Here is a 23,545-nt window from a genome sequence, read left to right as displayed (position 1 = left end):
ACATGAATGTCCAGCACGATATTTCAAAGTCACGCAGGAGGTGGGACAATTCTTCATTCCATGGGGTGTCCCACACATGATGCTTCTGCCGTCACCCTCAGCCTCCGACCCCCTTCACCCACCCTTATGCTAAGTGAAAACGGCCCTACATTCCCAAACCCTCCTGTTGAAAATCACTGACAAATGTAATGAATTTGTTTCAGCAGCGTGAGTTAATGGAAATGAGACCCCTGAGTTCTTAAGTCCTAAGATTCAATATAACAAACAAATGTTCAAGATAAATTCAAAAGGTTTATTGCACCAAATGCCACAACAAAATGGATCAAAATAAACATGAACAAGTTTTAAGAAAAATTTTCCATACATTGACATTGATAGTTATTAACTGATCAAAAATATAAAGCCCTATCAATTTGTTTTCATGGAGCTTCCATTATAGCAAATCCCAGAATTTTCTTTTTCTTTTTTTTTTTAACACCGCTTAAATTAGAGCATATTGCAATCTTGCTTCCAAGATATATAGTTAACCAAATTTTGACATTTAAAAATTAACATTCAGAGGGGGCGGCTTGATTTAAGCAAGTATTATAATCAAATGTCCCCTCCCCCAAAGCACAACACAAAACAAATAGTTCACATTACCACGAAAAGCTAAAGACTCGGCTTAATGGTAAAAGTAGGCATTAACTAAATACTTTGCAGAAGTACATAATAGTGGATAAATCCAGACATTCAAAAGAATTTGGGGGTCACTTTATATTCTTTATTTTTATGTACAACCAACGCTAGTGAAGAACCTAAAAAGCTACAGACTAAATTTTTATAAAATCTCAGGACCTAATTATAAGAGCCTAAACAACAGTTTAGTATCATTTAGCAAGCAAGAATTTTCCTTCCTCCAAAAAAGTTAATTTTGAAAAATATGGTAAGTTTAAAAAGTTGTGATGTGTAAACGGAAGTTCCATGGGATGTGAAAAGATTATAGTTATTTTCATTAAAAAACAGCACACTTCAGAAAAATGGATTGAAGCCTGTACAAAAAGCTATTTAACACTGATAAAAATAAAATACTTTGGAGTTATGCACAAGTATGGAAGCTACATTTGCAATTTTCATTGTCACGTTTAAACATACACAGTTATCTTTACATTCGTATCACTCGTCAATCTATTAAAAATAAACTGCAACATGCTAGAAAGAGGCCCGTCACAGTCACATGTACACGCTGCTGCTCTGTCATGCCTCACTAGCTTGCTTAAAGGAGCAAAATGCTACAAAAGTTACACTCAACAGGTAAGACTTAAAAGTTGAAGAAGTCCTAAAGGTGGAATCCTGTCAACTGAGGTAGTTTTCTCCATTTTTTTTTTTTAAGCATTTTTATTTGTTTCTTGAGGTGGGCATGGGAGAGGGTGGGATCCCTTCTTGCCTCTTCGGCTAAGACAAAGTTAAGCCCCTAGGTGGTGAGCGGCAGGTACGTGGGTGTATCTCAACACAAGTCTGTGAGATTGTTTTTCTTTTCCACTTTTGGGAAGAGGTTGAACTTAAGACAGACAAAACTTGAATGCTATTTAAAGGAGGCCTGTGAAAGAGCAGCAGCATTCTTGGTCTGTTCTGGCAGGCAGGAGGTGTGAGGATTAGGTCCTGACCGGAACCCTGAGCATCACTGAATCAGTCCCCACGTGTGACCCACCTGTGGTTCCCAACAGACAGTTTTCCAGAGAGTCTGGGAACAGTAGATTAAGAGGCAAATTAAATCTTCTCAGGCTTTGAGGGGACTGGGTTCAATCTTTTATGCATGAAGTTTAGAATCAGCCTTTTAAGGCTCAATTTTCCCCTATATGGGTCTAATTTTCAACATGCCACATTAGAATGGAACTGATTTTGTGTCTAGTTATTTTCTATGAAACCCTGGAAGGCGGTGAATGAGGAAAAGTGCCCAAAATGTGTAAACAAGGAAAAGGGAACAAGAATGAGGGAATGCTTTAAACTGGTACAGATGGAAATGATGTAACACCAGCTATTACAATTTATTTACATGTAATGAAAAACAAATGATGAGTGAGCTGAGCCACAGGTAAGGTTCCTTCTCTTTGTGGAGCATAAAAACAAGCAGTGATGTCGTGAAACTAGAGAACTTAAAACACTAAACTCAGATGTTAGGCAAAAAAAAGAAAGAAAAGAAAGAAATATCTAAGAAGACTAGAAAACTTAATTTAACAAAAGAAAAACATAAAAATTAAAGAGCGTAAGAGTTTTAATGCACCCATCCACATTTCACATCGTAAAAAAAGAGAGGAGGGAACGCAGCAATTCTGACTGATTCCTAAGGAATAATTCACCCACTTTTCTCCACCGGTACTGCTGCTATTCTCTTTCAAACAAACAAGTAACTTGCATTTGTAAAAGAAGAGACAAACATATGTAACTTGGTGTTTAGAATTTTTTCAGATAGAAAATCTGAAGTCATTTTAAATCCCTAATAGGGAAGTTACTTCATATTCTTAGATACAAAGGAATGGAAAGGACTGAAATTAATTTATAAAAAGTGAAAGGAAACTGGAGCCTGGTTATAATTAGCTGTACTCAAGATCATCAAGATATCCATATATACTATATGGATATATAATTATATATACACATATAACAGTATTTTGCTTTACTAGATTAGCTCCTGTCATGTAATGATCAATTTTTTAAGTCTTTTTCTGTGTCCTGGATGTCAGTATATTGTCTGATGTGGTCATAGTTCTTGGTCGGTAAACTAAGAAAAGTTTCTTTTATATGAACAGAAAATTAAGTTTTTTTTCTTTTTTAAAGTGAGTTATGCTAACAAATAACTCCTCATTTTGGCAGGTTTGATACTATGGGTAAGTTAATTTCTGGAACGGCGTTTTGAAAAGTATGTAGGAATTAGAAGGCACAGAGATGGTAATGTAAAAATTTGGACCATGTACCAATTGTTTATAAGAGTTCAAACTAATTACTTTCATTAGTCATCCTGAACTGTTGGAGGTTTCATTTCCCACCAGGACAGCTGTGCCTTTTAAGTATAAATAGTCATTTGTATTAACTATTACAGGAAGAAAGTGGCTTTGGCTGGAAGAATTTAGCAACAAATACTCCTGCATTTATAGAAATAACTTTGGTAAAAGGCCTCTCTTCAGAGGCTACTGAAAGCTCTAAAGTATAAGGTTAAACATATGGTATCAGATGGTGTACTTTGCTGCTACAAACTCCATCTTGATGGGATTAAGATGCTACATTGATTCTTGGGTTTATTGCACCAACAATCCACCTCTAACCTACCTGTGGCTGCATCTGAGACAAGGTAAACTCCATGATGTGAAACAGTGGGTCCCTAAAGCACTCTCTTCCCAACAATTTTCTTTCATGTTTCACGTCAGACAGTCACACCTACAGCCACCAGAGCTGAAGGACGGCACAATGTGGCTTTCTTTACTTCACCTTTTGTAGAAAGCAAACTCTGACTTGGAATCTGAAGTCCTTTTCCTGACTGTCTTCTTAGAATAGCAAAATAATGCTTTCTCCAGTGTGGAGAGCTCATGCCAAGGTTCTGAAACTGGAATGGTGTGTACGTCGTTCACCTGCTGCTCCAAAGTCACTTGCCATTCAGTCCGAATACACAAGGCAATCTGTACCAACAGCTTAGTGTTTAGTGTAGTGCTATGCTTCCTCCTATCAAAAAGGTCACTCTCTCTGTTGATTCGTGGGTAACAAAAGGCCTACAGTGTTCAGGAAACACATACATGCCATTATGTCAGGTAAACCTAAGTTCCAATGAAGCATCCACTTGACAGCAACAAAATAAAACAAAACAAAGCGGTGGAATGACTATTTCTGTTTGCTCTTCTTATGCTTTTGACGTCACAAGAGCTTATTCTTTTCTCCTTCAGTTGAGAATCTGTTGTTTGTTTGTTTTTTCTTCCAAGGAAGAACTGTCCTGAGCTTTAGCTTATAAGAGTATTTGAGCCACATAAGGAGAATGAGTACTGGCGATCGCTGTCAACAGAGGCAGGTCGTTCGATTCAATCCTGAATATTGAAAAAGAAAAGATGATTACTTTGCAGTTAATATTATTGCTGGGTTCCAAGCTTGCTACATCACTGCCTAAAACAAAAGAGAAAAGAAGAGAGATGGAAGGCTGATGACCCTGTTCATTACTGTGACCTCCCGGTGGACAGGGAGGGGGTGCAGGGGGGCTGGGCGTATGTATGGACACAGGCGGCTCTCCCGATTTTAAGTCCATAACTTTTCTGTGTCCCCTGTGCGATCTCATTATATTGCACTTCCATGTTTTCTCCACTGTCTCCTTACTCCTCCAGTCGACATCCTGCATTCACACTGATTCTGCACCTACGTTACCATTAGTCTGGAAAATAATGAAAGTGGTTATTTCTTCAAAAACCTCGGGGGTTTGTTCAACAGGTTACACAGCTTAGATCCTCACTAAACATTTGAGCCACGACATTCTGAGAGCAAAGTGACACTAACAGATACTGAATCGAGAGACATAGCAGCACCGGATGGACCCGACTTGGGCTGCCTCTCTTAAAGCAGAGGCAGGCACAGCACCGTCCACAGGCTACATTCTGACAAAAGTCCTGAAAAAAAATGCAGACTGCTTCAGTCCAAGAAATACGTCCTCACCTTTCCCTTGAGTTACACAAAAAATGTAAAAAGAAATCTAAAGAGGTAGCTGGCGTTACCTCATGGAGCCCTTATAACTTTCTCCGGTACTGGCCCCCTACAGATGGAACTTCAGGTGGACAAGAGGCCCTCCGGCCCCCTTGGTGCTGCTGGCCCTGCCCGTGGGAAGCAGGGGCTGGAGAGAGGCTGGGCGTGATTCCCACTGACAGTGGAATAAGGGCCTAGAGACGAGAAGCGGACAGAAATCCTACGATCCGTCTAATAGCGGATGGTGGACACCTGTCAGAGTCAGGCACCAGCAAAGTGTCCTAGAAATAGAAGGCACTCATCTGGCAATGGGCAACCTCATGCAGCAAGACGCAAGTACGAGGCTGGTAAACCAAAACCCAGAAAAAACACAACAAAGAGATACTCTGTAAGTCAACTGTAAAAGCAAGTGCCTCAAGAGGGGAAAATACTTTAAAAATGAAATATGTAAGAAAAATGTGTAAGAGGAAATGCGAAGAGCCACACAACAGAGCAACTTCTATCCTGGGTGTGAAAGATGAAGAGTCTGACAAGAATGCAAAGGCCTGAGTCTTGAGACTTTGATGAGCAGACTTAATAGAAAATTTCAAGGTAGACAATACATGTACAGTATTTTGCCCAAACTGGGGGAATCATCATCGTAGGCAGGGGATAAGTCCCCATATACACGATGCCTTTTTGTTAGTGTGTTGAAAAATTTAGCAGAGTAGAACAAAAGCCAGAATTTCTTCTCTAGAGAAGTCATGGCAGAGACTCTCAGGAAGACACTCTGCACTATTAGTAACACAAGCACGTCCCCGCCTCTGGGCTTGTCATCCAAGAGAGCGGCGCACAGTCACCCGCGAGCACGCAGGCAGGCCCCTGAAAGTCCACAACGCCCTGCCTGCCTCCTCCGGGACACGAAATGGAGCCCAGGCTGCTGCAGATGTCTCACAGCGTGTGCCTTCGACATCTTACTGAAATGACTAGAAATGGGCACACAGAGTGGGGTTAAATTTTTCACTTCCACACATAAAATAACCCAGGGAGACTAACATAAAGTGCCACTAGTTTAAAGTGCTGTTTCCTATTTCTGGGCATGAAAGTCCAGTGTCAGATGCCAAGAACATGCCGGTCGCTGGGGAGCAGCAGGGGCACACACCTGATGGTCCCCAGCACGTCAGTGCGGTTCGGGGGCTGCAGGTGTGAGGTGGCACAGGCTAAGCGGGTCAGGGGTACAGTGCTAGGGACAATCCCATCACAGGGAGAAATGGTGACACGTCACACAACTCACCCCAGTACGACTCCTAATTCTTTCACGTGGACTCGTGTGTGTCCACGAAGGTATTCAGACAGCATCTTACTTTTCAGGTACATCTCCTGTAGTCTGTCTTCAAGATGCATGATGCACTGCGAAGACAGTAACATTCACAATGAGGGTAGGAACTAAAAACGCTGCCAGTGTTCTAGGCACTAAGTTCTCTTTATTCATTTCAAAGTACACAATTATAATAAAATACTCTTAAAAATTACAAGCCATCTCATACCTATCACTAGTAGGTATAAGAATAGGTTTTTGTAAAACGAAGTTTTATTTTTTCCAATGACTATTCAGATTTTCCTATATATCTTCTAGTCTTTTCTTGAAAGCATTTTTTTATGTAGCTGAAATCATTCTATAAGTGCAACTATTTCCTGCTTCTAAAAAACTTTATAATAATCCTTTCTCTGTGTTAGTAAAAATTCTTTATCATTGCAATGTTATGGCTAGATGATTTCTGAGAATGTGATTTACCATTTATATACTTAACCACAGCAATTCGCATTTTTGTTATGATAAATAATTTTGTAAAGGATATCTTTGTTGATTTTCCCCCCTATATATCAGGTTATTTTGGCACAATACATTCCCAGAAGTCAAATGACTGGAACAAGGTTATTTTGAAGTTCTTTCCCCACCCCCCGCCCCTCTCTTAAGAGTGTATTTTAACTAGGTCTTTAGTAACAATAAATAAAGGACAATTATTTTCAGAACATCTCTATCCTTGGAATTGTGTCCAATTTCATTTTTGAGAGAATAGCAACCATCTGTGTCTTTCACCAGAGGCAAATGCTTTTGCGTTTGGCAGGCAGAGCTATCCAAGCATCTTCAGTAAGACACCTGACGGCTTTGGCAAGGGTAATTCTATCACACATAATTTTCTTCTAGACCATTACGCCTACTATTTTCAAGGTAAAAAAGATTAACAGATGCATTTGAGAATGTTGATCTTGACCATCTGGGCTGATCAGTGACATGGAAAAATTATCCATTAGAAATGTAATCTTTTCAGTTTTTTCATTGGCTTAAAATTTCAAATGCCTTGTGTCAGATGGATGAAACACAACTGGCAAGTGACTAAGCGTGATAATCATAGCAAGGAGGAGTTCACCAATCCCCATGAAAATGTTCCCCCCAATACCCAGAGTTCAGTGGTGAAAGGCTCTCTTTCCTGTTAAGTTACAGTTCCTTATGGAGTAAATATAAACTTTCTAATAAGAGTGTTATAAAATATTAAAAAGAACATTCACATTACATTGAATCCTTTGTTTGAAAATAGCTGCTCTGCAGTGTTGTCATAGCCTCCATGAAAATTGTATGTTGCAATGTCAAAATAAAAGAACATCGGTCTATACAAAATGTACACTGTTCTTGAAATTAAAGTGTTTAGAATTCTTTTTTAAAAGGCTTGATTATTAAATAGAACTGTGAGTTCTTCCTTCTCCTCTCTGGCATCTTAATCCTGAAATGAATTTATTTGATTTTTAACATCTGAAATTTTAAGTAGCTACTGTCTCCTTTCATACTGAAGCCTATAACAGGCATTTAATCATATGTTTCATTTGAATGACTTTTAAGGAGAATTTTAAAACTTGCAGATGAAATTTCCTCTGATCTTGGTTTTGTGAGGTTAAGTCATTCATATTATTAAGTGATTAAACACATTTCTGTCCAAATGAAGTGAAAAAGAATTAGTAACAGTAATTTATTGCTTGGAAAATTAAGATGCCAAATGTAGTAAGAACTATATACTAGAGACTAAAAAATAAAAGTTTGGTGAATACTTGTAACAGTAAAAAACTAAAAAATCTAATATATCTTCCTTCCCTTACAGAAAAGGAGATTTCAGCCCCGAAATCAGAAGGATGCACCTTGCTACTAGAAAGAAAATCTGCCTTAATATATCGAACAAAAGTTAGTTTGTAGGATCCCGTAAGCTCTTCTCATATTCAGAGACAGATGTCGTGCAGGAGTAAGCTTCAGTTTAAACCCCAAGTAAAGATTCTAGTGAAAAGGTGTTGTCAGTCTTTAAAACCATTAATATTTGTTTATGAAGCTAATATTAACAATTGTACAAATAGTAGCTGCTTCCTGAGTGCTTCTAACACCTATCACCATCCCAAGTGCTTTATGTGAGTTATCTGATTTTGTTTTCTTAATCCCGTGAGTTAGGTTCTACTATTTCTCCAGCTTTATAGATAATTGAGACTTTGAGAAATCACAGAGTTAGCTGAGCTTGGTCTGACTTCAGGCTACTGGACTGTAACGCCCAGGTGGTGGCCACTACTGTATACTGGCTGTTTAAACTCTGCTTTGACAGCTTAAAAAGCAGTATCTTACGCCCTAATTTTCAGAGGATTCTCATAACATGCTTGTTGAACAGGACCTGTCTTCATCTTAAAAATGAGAAAGCTGAGGTTCAGACACCCGGGCTTGTCCACCATCATACAACGAACCATTGGCTAAGCCTAGACTTTAACCCAGTCACGTTCAGTGGTCCCCTTGTCATGCTGTACTGCCAGTACCTTAAATGACAGAGATGTATCTTGAAGTACCTTCTTCAAAGTATTGTTAGAAGTGTTTTTTAACTATATATCTTGATGAGAACAAATACTTACAAAATCAGCAGGAAGGTGAAGCTTGTAAAGCTGTAAAATGGACTGAAGTAAACTGGACACCTGACTAGAGACCAAGACCTCCTGGCCTAGCTTCGTGTTGTCCATCATCTTCCTCTGACTTGTGGCCACCTGGACACTCCACTTATCTGTGTCTGCGATAATACAGACGGCTTCAGCTATCGGCTCATCGAGCACTGGGTGCTGGAAGGGAAACACATCGGGTCAGGTTTTTACAACACTCCATAAAATGTCCAGAACGTCTCTGTTTAGCATTAGACTCACAGTTCAGAAGGTGATGGGAAGAGCTACTGAAATTTAGGGCTTTGTGGGACTAACACAGGAGCATGAGTAAATCATTAAAAAATTAATTTGATAAAAATCGCATTTAATCATTTTTCTTACACCCAAGAGGTACACTATAAATGTTGTTAAATGTTCATAGATAAGTGAAAGATTCATGCCCTCCCTATATTCCAGGATATTAAAATTCATCTCCTTTTGAAAGACTGCACTTTCCTTTTGAGATGGAGAATATTAGAAGAAGGTATAGGATTCTATTGCTATATGTGCAATAAGAAGGCTTGGTAGGGCAAATTAATATTCCCTGAAAGTTACAGCTTTAATCGTTAAGCAGTGTTATAGTGACTGTGTGCCCATGCATAAATCAACTCTGACAACCAATGAAAATCAAGTTGGGGTATGAATTTACTTATCTGGAGTCCAAAAGGAAAAAGTATGGGTACTGATGAACATACTTAAAATACGAAATGCTCCCTCACTGGGCAGTTAGAGATAGAGCAGGTCAACTAGTGAACTATGCCACGGGGCAAACGGTAAACACTGACTCAGTCCCGGAAGAGGGCTTTAGAAAAGGTGAATTTCTCAAAATCGATCCGGGTATAGCTGCCTCATCACCAACACCTTTGACACACGTATTTAGTATCCCACGTGGGTACAAATCAACATTACAACAGGTCTGTCCTTTTAGGGCTCAGACAGAGAGAGAAAGAAGGGGTGGGGTAAGGCGGGTATATAGAGGGACCAAAAAAGCCACACCTCATGGCCACTGTAACATGAGCACGTGCTTCTAACCCTCCTTTACCATAGGAAAACTAGTTCTGGTCTCCGTCTGTCATTCAGTCCTTCCACTGCCTGTGGTGGCCACCTGTTGCTTTTGGCTACTTAGCATAACCTTCAATAAGTTCATCCCAAATTCCTTTTGGAGAAAGACCTTTCTTGGAGAAGACCTGGAGGACCCCACCCTCCCTCCATCGAGGTGCGGTAACATGACAGAAGCTAGGCCAACTGGATGCTCCTTCCCCGTGATTTCCCTGTGATCACGGGAACAGGGGGCTGAGAAAATGGTGGCTGGCGTCACCATTTTCCTGCCCAGACAGCAACAACTACAAATACCTCTGATAGTTCTTGGTTCCTGGACTTTCAGATTTGTCTTGTTTCCTGTCTATTCCCAGACTAGTTCTTTGGCCTTCTTATCAATTCCCTAATATCTTCCAATACAGTTCCTTCTGCTGAAGTTAATGAGAGTTGGTTTCTGCTGCTGATAACAAAGAACCCAAGAGGATACACAACCTTGCCTCAGACAATGATTACCTGCGATTTTTAAGACTTAACACTAGTAGTGGAAAGACCAAGAATAGAAACCCAACATCTAAGCTGTCCCACTGTAACTTTCACAGCTGATCTGGCTCCCTAGCCCTGGGCTTTTTCATTAAAAGGGAAGTTTCTCCAGCTCTGCATGCTTCCTCACAAATGGGGTAGAAATGACTGCTGGGCAGGATGCAAACTTTGTTGGGGCCAACACTTTCTCCTACACTATATTCATGAAGGAAACTTCCAAGGTTAGACTATTTTCTTATTGAAAGAATAGCAAATCAGGCAAAGCTTACTGGTCCAACATTTATTTTGGCATGTATTCAAATAATCTTAAACATGAGATAAGTTGACAGAGCAGACTATTGAATTAATGAAACCGTTTCCCAAGGATGGTTCTCATTCTCTAGACTTGTTAAGCAAATGGTACAAAGGGTGCTCACTTGTGTAATGCCCCGTATTCCCACTCTCACCCAAAGGTTTCTGTGGCCCCTCACCCCTCCCTTCTGAAACACACACGTACACATTCTCCAAAACAGAAAGCTAAAGACAGAGCCTCGGTGACTTCCCTTTACAAATTTCTGAAAGTTCTTGCTCAATGAATGTGTCATTAATTCATAGCAAGATGACAATGACTTGCCATTAATGTACCTAGGTCCTTAAAAACACAGGAAACAGAAATATAGAAACTAAAAAGATTTGTATGTTGCAATCAATTCTCTTTAATGCTTTGCATTTATCAGAAATTCACTGTGTGCTGTGTATAGCACAAAACAGATCTATACTATGAACCTTTCCTTAAACAAACAGATTCTGAGAGTGTATATAATCATTACTGACCATATGCCCACATACTTATAATGAGTTAAATGTATGCCACTCACCTTTCACCTAGATTTCAATCACCTGCCTCTGTCAAGGTGTGGTAATTAATATGACCCAGGCTAGGCCAATTAGATGCTCCTTCCTCACTCTTTCCTGTGAGCAAGAGGACAGGAGACTGAAAATGTCTGTGTAAAACTAGCTTTTTTTATGGATTAATTATTTACAGCAGACATCCAGATTCTAATTCAAATCATTTCCCTAAATGATTCCCAACCAGAGTGGCAGGGAAGGAAAGTGTGTGTCAGTCTAAGAAGAGTGTACAGACTCTAGCTTACAGAACACCGTCAGCACCGCCAACACGCAGCGCTTCACGTTAAGCACTAAACCGCCAGACAGGAGTAACAAGGCTCCTTGGGGTGGAGATGGATGGAAGAGTCTCCAACCATGAGTTACTTCAGAAGGCTGTAGATTTATAGGTGATAACAAAAGGAGACAGAGACAAATAACATTGTCTCAGTTATATAAAAGAAGAAATTAAATGGGCAAGAGTGAAAATCAAACGTGAAAAATGGACACGAGTCATTTTTAATCACTGGAGTAAAGAGGCAGAATCTGAGGTGGAAGCCTGAGGAAAGAATGGATCCAAGGGTTGGGACAAACTGTATTCTTAGCCCCTGTCACAAAGCCTGGGATTGGAAAAATGTTAAAACAGGTTAAGCACAAGCACATGGCAGAATTGACGAGCATCCTACATTCCCTTACACCACAATGTATGGCTGACTTTCTTTTTTTTTTGCAGGGGGGGCGCGCTCCCAATTTCTAAAATATATTTTATTGATTATGCTATTACAGTTGTCCCAATTCCTCCCCCCCCCACCCTTGTCTCCATCTGCCTGGTATCCCCGTTCCGTCCAGCAATCCCTCCCTTAATCATGCTCATGGATCATGCATACAAGTTCTTTGGCAACTCCATCTCCTATACTGTTCTTAATATATCCCTGTCTATTCTTTGTCTACCAATTATGCTTCTTAATACCTGCTCCTTCTCCCTCCCAGCTGATAACCCTCCAAATGCTCTTCAAATCTATGATTCTGTTTCTGTCCTGCTTGTTTGCTTTTTAGATTCCACTGTTGACAGTTGTAAATTTATTGCCATTTTAATGTCCAAAGTTTTGATCTTCTTCTTAAATAAGTCCCTTAAACATTTCATATAATAATGGCTTGGTGATGATGAACTCCTTTAGCTTCACCTTGTCTGGGAAGCACTTTATCTGCCCTTTGATTTTAAATGACAGCTTTGCTGGACAGAGTAATCTAGGTTGTAGGTCCCTGCTTTTCGTCACTTTGAATACTTCTCGCCAGTCGCTTCCTGCCTGCAAAGTTTCTTTCGAAAAATCACCTGACAGTCTCATGGGAACTGCTTTGTAGGTAACTATCTGCTTTTCTCATGCTGCTTTTAAGTTTCTCTCTTTATCTTTAACCTTTGGCATTTTAATTATGACATATCTTGGTATGGTCCTCTTTGCATCTGTCTTGTTTGGGACTCTCTGTGCTTCCTGGATTTGTATGTCTATTTCCTTCACCAAATTAGTGAAACTTCCTTTCATTATTTTTTTCAAGTAAGTTTTCAATTTCTTGCTCTTTCTCTTCTCCATCTGGCCCCCTATAATTTGAATGTTGGTACATCTGAAGATGGCCCAGAGGCTCCTTAGCCTATCCTCATTTTTTTTGGAATCTTTTTCTTCTTGCTGTTCTGATTGAATGTTTTTGTTTTCCTTATGTTCCAAATCATTTTCAGCTTCATCCACTCCACTGTTGGTTCCCTGTAAATTTTTCTTTATTTCACTTAGTGTAACCTTCATCTCTGCCTGGGTCTTTTTTATGTTGTTGAAGTACCTAAAGTTATTGTATTCTTGCCCATCCTGATAACCAGTGTTTTGAACTCTGCATCTGATAGATTGCTTATCTCCATTTTAAAAAAAGTTTTTAATTTTTTTTTTATTGTTCAAGTTCAGTTGTCTCCATTTTCCCACTCCACCCACCCTCCATTTTGTTTAGTTCTTTTTCTGGAGTTTTACTCTCTTCTTTCATTTGGGCCATATTTCTTAGTCTCCTCATTTTGGCAGCCTCCCTGTGTTTGTTTCTATGTACAAGGTTGAACTGCTTTGACTCCCTGTCTTAGTAGCGTAGCCTATTGCAGAAAGGTGTACCTTAAGTTGGATAGGACAGAGCCTTAGGTAATCGCCAGGGTGGGCAACCCGTGTGAACATGGGTGATGGAGTCCTTGCTCTGTGGCTCTGGAGGAGGAGCTCAGAAAGGGGACAATGCTGCTGCCTGGTCTTGGCAGCTTTGCTTGGGAGGAACCTGTCCCCCAGCACTTGTCCTGATTCCAGACACCTCAGTTTCTCCCTGTAGGCCACTGGTGTCCTTCTAGCTGCTGTCCTGGTGCTGGAGCCCAGAGGGAGTGAGTCTTTGTAAGCCCTAGGTCCTCTGTGGGTCCTTTCAGAGGAGATGCCTGAGAATCACACACTTTCTTCCACTGCCCCAGCACCCACCGATTTTTACAACCAGAGGTTATGGGGACTTATGCTCCTGGCACTGGAACCCTGGGCTGGGTGGTCTGGTGTGGGACTGGGATCCCTCGCTCCTGAGGTATCCCTCCTGGTTTTTGTCTGCCACACAGTGGGTGTGGGTCTGCCTGTTCTGCATCTCTGCCCCTCTTGGATAATGTGACTTCTTTAATTCCTTGGTTGTTGGGCTTCCATACAGCTCGGTTTTCTGATGATTCTGGATAATAGTTGTTTTATAGTTTATTTGCAATTTTTGCTATGGTTGTATGAGGAGGTGAGCCATGTTTATCTACACCTCCTTCTTGACCAGAAGTCCCTAGCTATCTTTTATTTTGCAGGCTCAAGGGGCAGAAAAAAACCAGATAAATATTTTCAGAAGAGTACCTTAAACATATTCAAAGAATTACACTTTTTCAGGCTACTAAACACTAACACACAAGTCCCTGAACACAGCCACAGGGCATCCCAACTGCCTCCATCTAACTGCCTCACTCGGCAGCTACCCAGTATTTACTGAAAAACAAACACTTTTTAAAGGCAGACAGAAACAGAGGGAAATGAAAACAGTCAAGAAAAACAGAATGAATGCTGGAGAGAGATAAAAATATCATCAGCAGCTATTTCAGTTACATTTAAGGGGCACCAGGGCTTTTGGGTGCCCATACCTCACCTGGTCTAAACTTTCATTGGGTCACAGCTTAAGTTCCAGTGACTGGAAATTTCTGATGTAATATCTTTTCAAAGGAAATACAACCCCACTGAAGAGCTTATTAGTCAATCTCTAAGCTTTGAGAGCAGTGATTTTCAACCTTTACCATCTCATGGCACACATAAACTAATTACCAAAATTTTGTGGCACACCGAAAAATATATTTTTTACCAATCTGACAAAAAATAGGTATAATTATGATACATTTACAAGAGACAGCTCTTGTTGTACTAGCTGTTATCATTATTTTTAAAATTTGACAATAGAAGGGGAAAGAGGTCAGTGCCCCTGACTAGTCAGGTACTGTATGTTTTAAAAATTCTTGCAGCACACTGGTTAAAAGAAAAAATCACTGTTTTAGAATTTAAAGAACTCTTAATATTCTGACTCTTAAGATTCAGAAGCCCATGTTTGGATTTATCACAGAAACACCGCCCCCCCCCCCCCCCCACATACACCCTATACCCTGGTTTTCAAATGAAAATTCCTCTTAGGAAAGGCTCTTCTTTTAAGGCATACAGAGAGCCACAATAAACAAAGAAACACTCAATTATATGTAGCGTACTTTTTAATACTAAGTTTTTCTTATTAGCCACATCTTAATTGTAGAAGCAATTAATAGTGAAATCTAAACAGATCCACAAACAACAGGTGCTGGCGAGGCTGTGGAGAAAGGGGACCCTAGTCCACTGTTGGTGGGAATGCAGACTGGTGCAGCCACTGTGGAAAGCAGTGTGGAATTTCCTCAGAAAGCTGAAAATGGAACTGCCTTTTGATCCAGTGATTCCCCTGCTGGGACTATACCCTAAGAATCCCAAAACGCCAATTCAAAAGAACCTATGCACCCCAATGTTCATAGCAGCACAATTTACAATAGCCAAGCGTCGGAAGCAACCTAAATGCCCATCAGTAGATGATTGGATCAAAAAATTATGGTATATTTACACAATGGAATACTAGGAAGCAGAAAGAAAGAAAAAACTACTAAACTGCGCGACAGCATGGATGGAACTAGAGAGCATTATGCTAAGCGAAATAAGCCAGGGGGTGAAAGACAAATACCATATGATCTCACCTATAAGTGGACCCTAACCAACAATACAAAGATGCAAGGAAAGTAAGACCAGCAACACTGAAAAGAAAAGAAACCAACAGAGACAAGAGGGAAGCGGGGGGGGGGGCGGGGCGGGGGGAAGGAAGGGAAGGGGAAAGTCAAGGAACATATCGCAAGGACTCATGGACAAAACCAAAGGGGAAGAGTTGAGGGAGGGAGGGAGCAAGGGAAAGTGGTGGGGGGTAGGCAGAGACAAATGTATTTGAAAAAAAAAATAATAATTAATAAATAAATAAATAAATAAAAAGCAAGGGAAAAAATAGTGAAATCTGTTTGGGCTACATTTTTACAATTCACAATTTTGTCACATTCATGTGCACACCAGGGCGTAAACACACACATACTTCTCATCAGCAGTAACATACATGGAACTGTACTTTTAAGAAATTAAGTACATTAAGAAATGCTATAAAAGCTAAGATGGAATGATTAAAACATCTGCTAAATGCCTGACTCAGCCGTCTGCTATACTTAAGGCTTAGAGTTTGGGCAAGGGGGCTAGAATAAAAAAGAGGCAGGTAAGGTCTGGCTGAATCCCAACACTGACACATGAACCGAAGGAGTCTCGCCTCCTATGGATCTTACGGAAAAGGAGATACAATAGAACTATCAGCTTGGCCAGTAAGATTTCTTATATTCAACACCTGCTTTAAAAAAAAAAAAAATAATGGAGGGTTTTCTTATTTTGACTAAGCATCATCAGAAAAACTAAAAAAGACCACACCATTTATATACCCCTTTAAAAGTTCTCTTCCCAACCGTTATTGTCTCAGATTATACAGGACCTCTGACAGTTGATTTTGAATGAAAATCTGAAGAAAAATATTAATATAAAAAACAGTCATTTCCATTTAAAAATGCTTGTTTAGCTGAAAACTCTACAAGCCTTATAGACACATATATCAATTTTCCTTTTTTCTCCCAAGTTGAAAAGAATCAATTTTAAAGTGAGTTTCTTGTCCACAGAGTTTGTTCAATTCTCTCATCAGAATGAGCCTGCAGTATGTTTCTACTTCCTCCACAATCCAAGACTCCCCAGAGTGCTGCCTTATCACTGCGCTCCCACGTGCCCACAGCCCACGGAGCACCCATCTGCAACCCAGGCAGCGCCTCAGAGCTACTAGCCCTCGGCGGCCCCTGATGCCTTCCTGTCTCCTCTTCCAGACCGCAGCCAGCAGTTTCTATGCCTCCGTCAGAAAGAACACTGAAGATCAATAAAGGGCTGTAGGCAATTGTTAGGGTGGATGGCCAATGTCCATAGGAGAAATGAAGCAGTGACAATATGCCATTATTGGTTTTTGCCTTGCTCTACTTGATGTTAGAAACAATCATTTATTTAGCTCCACCTTGTCAATATCTAATTTTTCCAAACTATTTTCCAGTTAAGATTGCTCAAGATAAATTAACAAACGAACAAAACACTTGGTATTATAGATCTTTAAAGGGTTTCTCAAATACTCTTTGGCTATTATATCTTGTAGAATGTCCAGAATAAGTCTGGTTAATTCATAGTTACAAAGGATTTGTGGGTCTGTATCCTGAGAGTATTAGATACCTAAGACATTCTAATTTCAAGGTTCTCGATCAGACCTCAGAGTACACAAAGTATGCTGCTTTGACTGACACACACGTGACTTCTGCTCATCTTAAACTTCCAGGAACAAGAAATGTCTACAAGGCTTGGGTAATCGGAAGAGCTGAGGTTCTGATGTTTCAACAGAAAGCAATGATAACAGCAAAGGCTCTGAAGTCAGACAGGATTGGGCTTGCATGGTGTCTGTCACTTACTAGCTGTGGGACTTGAGCAGCTCAGTCTGGGCCTCAGATAGTATCACATTATACTATCTGTATAATGTGGTAGTACCAGATTCACAGCTCCCACGAGGTTTAATTCACAGAGGCTTTCTATGAGACAAATGTGTATGAAACACATAGCAAAGTGCCTAACACCTACTAGGTACGTTGGATAAGCTTTCTTACACCACATCCTCTCTATATTAATCATGTCCACTAAACCCTCAAACTCCCTAAAATATCACAGCATCATTTCCCTCACTAATTCAAAAAGCGTACTTCAGCACTTAACCCCCAAACGCTCAGTTCAAACATTTTCCTCACCGTGCGTAAAGCTCTCCACAGCCTGGGCCCCTCTTTTGCCTACAAGTATTTACCTCCCAGAGCCCTCAAAGCAAACCCCGGCTCCAGGCAGGGGGGCCCCCTCCTCTGACCTCAGGCTGTGCCCCGGATGCCTTCCCTGCTACCACTTAAATTTCCTGTCCTCCAAGGCCCCAGCTTGGGTCCCACGTCCACCCCACCACCGTCCCCAACAGTCACTGCTCGCTTCATGATTTCTGAAAGTATTGACTATTTACATTTCAGTATTTCATCACACTGTCTTAACTTGTGCTTGATTTTACATCTGTTTGCCTACTCAGTGATTTCGTAAGTAACCCAAGGAGAGAAATCACATTTTGTTTTTCTTCTTTAGCCTCTGCGTTGAGCCTAACGAATTGCTAGGCATGTGCTAAATATCTAATACATGCTGGCTCCATTGAACAATTCTCTACTCAGATTTATTTTTGGATTCAACCTAGTTCTATTAGGTTATCTGCACAATTAATTATATGTTTACTTTCCACGTACCACCTTTAAATGACTAACATTTCACATGATTACCTATTTTTAACTTACAGTCAGAAAATACCATTCTCACATTAAATGCTTCCTGTAGCTACTTATTAATTCACACAGTTTTTTTTCCTGTGGGATCACCAGGAACACAGTCCTGTTCTACAGACAGGAACACAGAAAACAAAACATAGACGCTTATTAAGTATCTTGGCATGTCAGAAATAGAATCTAGGAATTCAGTTAAGCATTTCCAAGTTTTAGCTCAATGAGTCTGCCAAGCACCCGACTTTGAAATCCAAAAAAACCTTCTCATGGTGGAAATCCCTCAGAAGATCACCTCGCAAGAAGTGTGAATAACGGTCTCGATGTCAGTAGGGGAAAACACAGCTGAATCTACGATGACTTTGCCAAGAAACTTCCCCCTCTTTATGCTGCTGGCATTTGTTGCTCTATGACATACTCTAAACCAATCCTTTGTTAATCCTCAAACGTGTCCAGCGCACAGGTGTGTTACAGACAACAGGCATGCAGACAGACAACGGGCGTGCAGACCAGCTCTGACGTCTGCGCAGTGGTTACAACAGTGCAGTTACCACTAGGGACCAGCCACCGGATAGCCTCTTCCAAACACAACGTGAACAGGGTACGGTATAGGATTCAGATAACTGGACGTACCTCCCAATATCTTTTATTTTTCTCTGAAATATTCTGGGTAATAAAACGTAAGATTCTTTGGCATCATTTGTGTATCAATTTGTTAATTATTGTATATAAGGTAATGCTGGTAAGTTTAATATCCCATTCTAGCCTCCATCTCTGTTCCTTGGTTTTCTATATTTTTCATGCCTTTTTTTTGGGGGGGGGATCTCAGCTCCATTCAAAGATATGATTTCATATGTGGCCTCCATTTCACAAACTCTAATATTCACCTTGGCAGTATTTCATCAGCTCTTTAACCCATTCCTTGAGTTTTATTTTCAATCACCACATTTTTCAGTTTTAGAAGCCCTTTTCTAGTCCTTTTACAAACCTAAGATCATTTACCATTCCTTTTCTTTTTGTTCCAATTCCTTTTTTTATGTTCCAATTCCTTCTTTTTATCACTGTAACCATTTTAAACATAGTTACTGAATAGTTCTTTCCGATTGTTCTGGGAGTGTTGATTCTCCTGGTTGCATTTGCTCACTCTCCCTTATCATAGTTTCCTCATACGTGGGTTTGTAATTTCCGAACATGAGCCCATCTTATTGGGAGTTCTTTGTTTTGTTTTATGTGCTATATGTTTTATGTGTATATGTATTTTGGAAACAGGTTCAGTGTCAGTCACTAAAGGCTTAAGAGCTGTAATAAGGTGGAGAGGGAGAGAAAATCAATCCTTTTGGACATTGCTGTGGGATCCTGTTAACCACATCAGGCTGGGGACTCTAGGAAGCCCAAAGACATCATGAAGGTACAGGGACCATGGACAGAGAAAAAGAGTCTAGGAAGGTGGCCTGGCCAGGGTGGGTTTGGTGGGGGGCGGGGGGGAGGCAAAAAGGAAACATCTGACCTGTGGCTATGGTAACTAAGCTCACCGGACTGACACCCAAGTTCAGCCTGTGGCCCTGCAGACAAAGCGTGCAACCTTGGGAATGGCTTAACTGTCAGGTGGTCACTTGCTGAGGAAAGAAACAAGGGGAAGGTGTTCAAGGGAAAAAAGGGTCCTCAGAATACGTGGGGATGTGCATGACTCCAAAATGAAATGTGAGAAGGCTGGTAGCTTTTTTTGAAGAGAATGGTATAGATCTCCAAATATTTTGTACATGGTGCAAAAATCTGGGAAAACGTCAGAATTAGCAATGTGTCTAATATCTACAAAATGCTAGAGAAATGAAGCCCGAGAGACATATAATAAGCTTTTTATTATCCTTTAGGTAAAGAAAATGAACACAGAAAGCCACGGGCATCATGTCTTAAACATGTTATCTCCTTATTTTACTTCAGAAGGAAGAGACGCTAATCATTATAGCTTTATCTGAAGTAATAAGCATACGTTCTATGGGAATCAGTCACATTGATTTCTATGTGTCAGGCACCAGGTGAGGTACTGGGGATGTGAAAGAAACTAAGTCCCTTCCTCTGTTTTCTGCTGCCTGAAACCCTAGTGGGACATAGAACAAAGGTCCAGTGCAGTGTGCAAAGGAGCCCGAAGGGGAGAGTAGTTGAGTTCCACCCTGGGGTGCCCGCGACGGTTTCGAAGAGGCAACGTTTGAACTGGGTCTTCAAAAATGAATAGAAATTTGTTCAATAGTGCCTTAGGCAAAGGAAGCAAATGCACACAAGTGGAAAGGTGGACCATGTAGGATGGCAAACAGTGTGACTGGCGCACAATAGGAGACGTAGTAGGGTGGGTGGGTGGGTGGGTAGGGGTGTATGTGTGTGTGTGTGTTGGTATTTGGAGGACATAAAACAGACCATTTCAGTCAAGGAGTTTCCCTTTTTTTGAGAGTAAAAATATAAACTACCAGAACAGAAGAGTACATGGTCTTATTCATGTGTTAGAAAGAGCCCTCTTGTGGCACCATGCGAGATGTCTGGAAGGGGGAAAACCGGGGCATTCCTAGTCGGGAAGGTTAGGGAGAACCTAAATAAGACAGCCGCCATAATGAGAGAGGGGGAGAATCACAAACCTTCCAGACTGGGGTCAGTCATCCTCGGAGAGCATGACTTTCCTCAAATATTTTTAAATCACAATCCACAACAAGAAATACATTTGAACATCATAACCCAGTGCGCATGCTTACACACACGTGATCATGTGTGTCCATGAATACATGTGTATAAATATATACCTGTATACACACACGCTCACACACACCCACTCCTCAGAGATTTCACTAAACAGTAAGACAGCGCTACAGGCCGGAGGCATTGTCATGCTGATTATCCAGCACAGGGAAATGAAAGCGACAGAGGTGTTCTAAAGTAGCAGACCTGTCCTACATAGACGTTTCCTTTGCAACACTATTGATTTCAAGGCCGTTGTTGACTTGAGGCACTTAATGTTCTCTGTTACTTAAGTAATGATTTATCACTTGATGTGACTTGCTGTTCTTTTGTAATCTCCCTGGTTGATTACACTGCGGGGCTTAATTAGCTATTCATGAGCACATATCACAGCCAAGCTTTTAGCAAAGCTCCTTATCTGTGCTACTGATTTCCGCATGATATTTCTGGAGTCAATCTGTTGCTACTCTTAAAATTAAATGAAAGAGGTTGCCATATCCAACTTTTATTTTGCTTTATAGATTATTCTATTAGATGCCTGAAGCCTGGAACGTGTTTTTTTTTAAACAGCAAATGTGAAGTTAATTTCAGCATCGATGACCCTGCTCTGCAGTTAAGAGTGGCAGGCTTGCCACTTGCGACCTGGCAGGCAGAGGGGACGGAGCCATCAGCGCTGACCAAGCATGGGGCAGGCTCCGCCCTGCCATCTCCACCCGGAGCTTCCTGGGAGGCTCAGTTACAGACCATTTCCCTGTATGTTATTTTAATAGCTACCATTTATTAGGCATTGAGTAATGTGCCAGGCGCTGTGCTAAGCACTTGATCTGCATTATCTCACAGTCTTCAAACCAGACCTATAAATACTATTCATTTTATGGAAGATAAAACTAATGCTTAGAAAATCAAAGAGCCTTGCCCAAGGCTGCAAAGACACTGAAGGGTTGAGCCATGATTCAAACTTAGGTTTGCCTGTCTTCCGAAGCCAAACTCCAAACCACTGGGTTATATTTCATCTGTTGCTCTGAATACATTTTTCTGAGGCTTAGCAATGCCAATGGATTTGCTGGACTACCAGCGAACGAGTGGTAATACTGAGACTTGAGCCTAAGCCGTCAAAGTTAAGTCCGGGTTCCTCCCCAACCCCCCACTGCCCCATAACTAACACTACTGGCACTGACCTGGTCAGCAGCACTCACAGGCAGACAGACGCACGAGAGAGAAAAAGCTACATGGGGGTCACAGGTATGGGGTAAAGCTGGTTCTCTCACTCTCTCCCCCATTTTACCATTTAAAGTCAGAAAGAAAACGGAGGAAAGAATGCACATTTAGATGTGGCAGGAAAAAAATGAAACTAAATATTACATTAGCCTAATTTAAGGCAGCTGTATAATCTATATGTTAGAAGGCAGGGAAACAGTTCAAATGACAGAAAAGAGGTAGTATATGGATTAAACAAGAACATGTGTTCAAATATTTAAAGACCACATCTTGACATGTGAAAGCCAGTAATAAAAATGGGAATATATGAAATAAAGTTAATATACGTCTCTCATGAAAGACTGGAATAAAGAAACATACAGAGAAATGTTCAGTATTGGAAGCTCTGGATTGCAATCCCTCAGTGAGGAAAGAAACCCTACTAACTAATCCACCATAGTTACAAAAATGCACATTTATATAAGATAGATTTTATAATCCAATCATGCATAGGTCTAGAAAATAGATCAATGGCTTTTAAACACTTATTAAAAATCCTTCTCTAAAAGCAACTAGGAATAGCAGAGCCCAATGAAGTTTAGTATGAACACTAAAAATTATTAACATCCAAAAATAGGTTTTTGAAAGCCAGTTGTGATAAAGCAATTTACCCCAATCTTCCCTTCCTCAAAAAGCTATTATTTTTGCTCTAACGCTGGTCATGTACGTGTTCCTGAGTCTTTGCTTCTTTCTCTGGCAATCTACTCAAGAATTTACATAATTACGAGGCTTTATGGAGCAGTAAATTCAATATAATGTTTTTTTTTTAAAAAAACCTCTTGATTTATTTTTCAACAAATATTTGTAAATGGCATTTGAAAGTAAGGTTTTCTTTTTGTTTGTTTGTTTTCATTTAAACGCTGCCATGTACCAAAGTCCCAGTCTGAGAGGCAGTTTAAATAAAACAGTACTTCAAAAGTAAAATTTATGATGATGAATGTGCCAAGTGAAATTAGAAATCCACTCATGCTAATTGGATACATTCTAAATGTATTAAACTTTGGAAGGTATTTTTATGAACCCTTTGCAATTTCCTATCAACACCATGCATGACTGCACTTCTGGATGGGCCCACAATTTGACACAATATAGGTTTATTATACTTAATAACTTTCGATTTCTCAGGGTGATTGCATAGTCTAAAGAAATGAGAAAAGCTACGGTGTGAAAAAACTAGTGAAAGGAAGGGGAAATGATATAATATGAAAAATCTTTAAGAGTACAAATAGAGGAAATATTGTTTTGTTTTTTCAAATGTAAGAATTACAAAGCTAAATGGTCACCATGAAAACCTAATACGCAAAAGGCAGAACTTGTCAGCCTATAAAAAATATAAAAAAGTGTCACGAATGGTCTTGCAGATAAGTTCAAGGAGTTATCAATCAGTGGACTACATTTTCATAGGGGTTGTGAGCGAGTCGGGGGCATTCGGGCAACACCCTCCAGCTG

At 40.3% G+C, this 23,545-nt stretch overlaps 2 protein-coding genes across 5 annotated transcripts in view; one reads left to right on the top strand and one right to left on the bottom strand.

The window, feature by feature from the left end:
• Positions 1-7,963, top strand: part of SPMIP2 (sperm microtubule inner protein 2) — a 63,676-nt gene extending 55,713 nt beyond the window's left edge. Inside the window, exon 5 of the mRNA XM_054576098.1 lies at positions 7,830-7,963. Within this exon, the coding sequence (XP_054432073.1) occupies positions 7,830-7,877 (48 nt within the window). The 3' untranslated portion in view covers positions 7,878-7,963. The remainder of the gene's footprint in view (positions 1-7,829) is intronic.
• Positions 314-23,545, bottom strand: part of FNIP2 (folliculin interacting protein 2) — a 120,215-nt gene continuing 96,983 nt past the window's right edge. For all 4 annotated transcript variants that reach the window (XM_054576095.1, XM_054576097.1, XM_054576094.1 and 1 more), the window contains 3 exons: positions 8,614-8,814; positions 5,969-6,084; positions 314-4,052 (listed from right to left, as the gene is read on the bottom strand). In XM_054576095.1, coding sequence (XP_054432070.1) covers positions 3,974-4,052; positions 5,969-6,084; positions 8,614-8,814 — 396 coding nt within the window. In that variant the 3' untranslated portion in view covers positions 314-3,973. The remainder of the gene's footprint in view (positions 4,053-5,968; positions 6,085-8,613; positions 8,815-23,545) is intronic.

Source organism: Pteronotus mesoamericanus, unplaced genomic scaffold (genome assembly GCF_021234165.1).
Source record: "Pteronotus mesoamericanus isolate MK-2021 breed Mesoamerican mustached bat unplaced genomic scaffold, CSHL_Meso_final contig_32, whole genome shotgun sequence".
Taxonomy (NCBI): Eukaryota; Metazoa; Chordata; class Mammalia; order Chiroptera; family Mormoopidae; genus Pteronotus; species Pteronotus mesoamericanus.
Note: the sequence above shows the minus strand (reverse complement) of the source record. Positions and strands in the feature narration are given on the sequence as shown.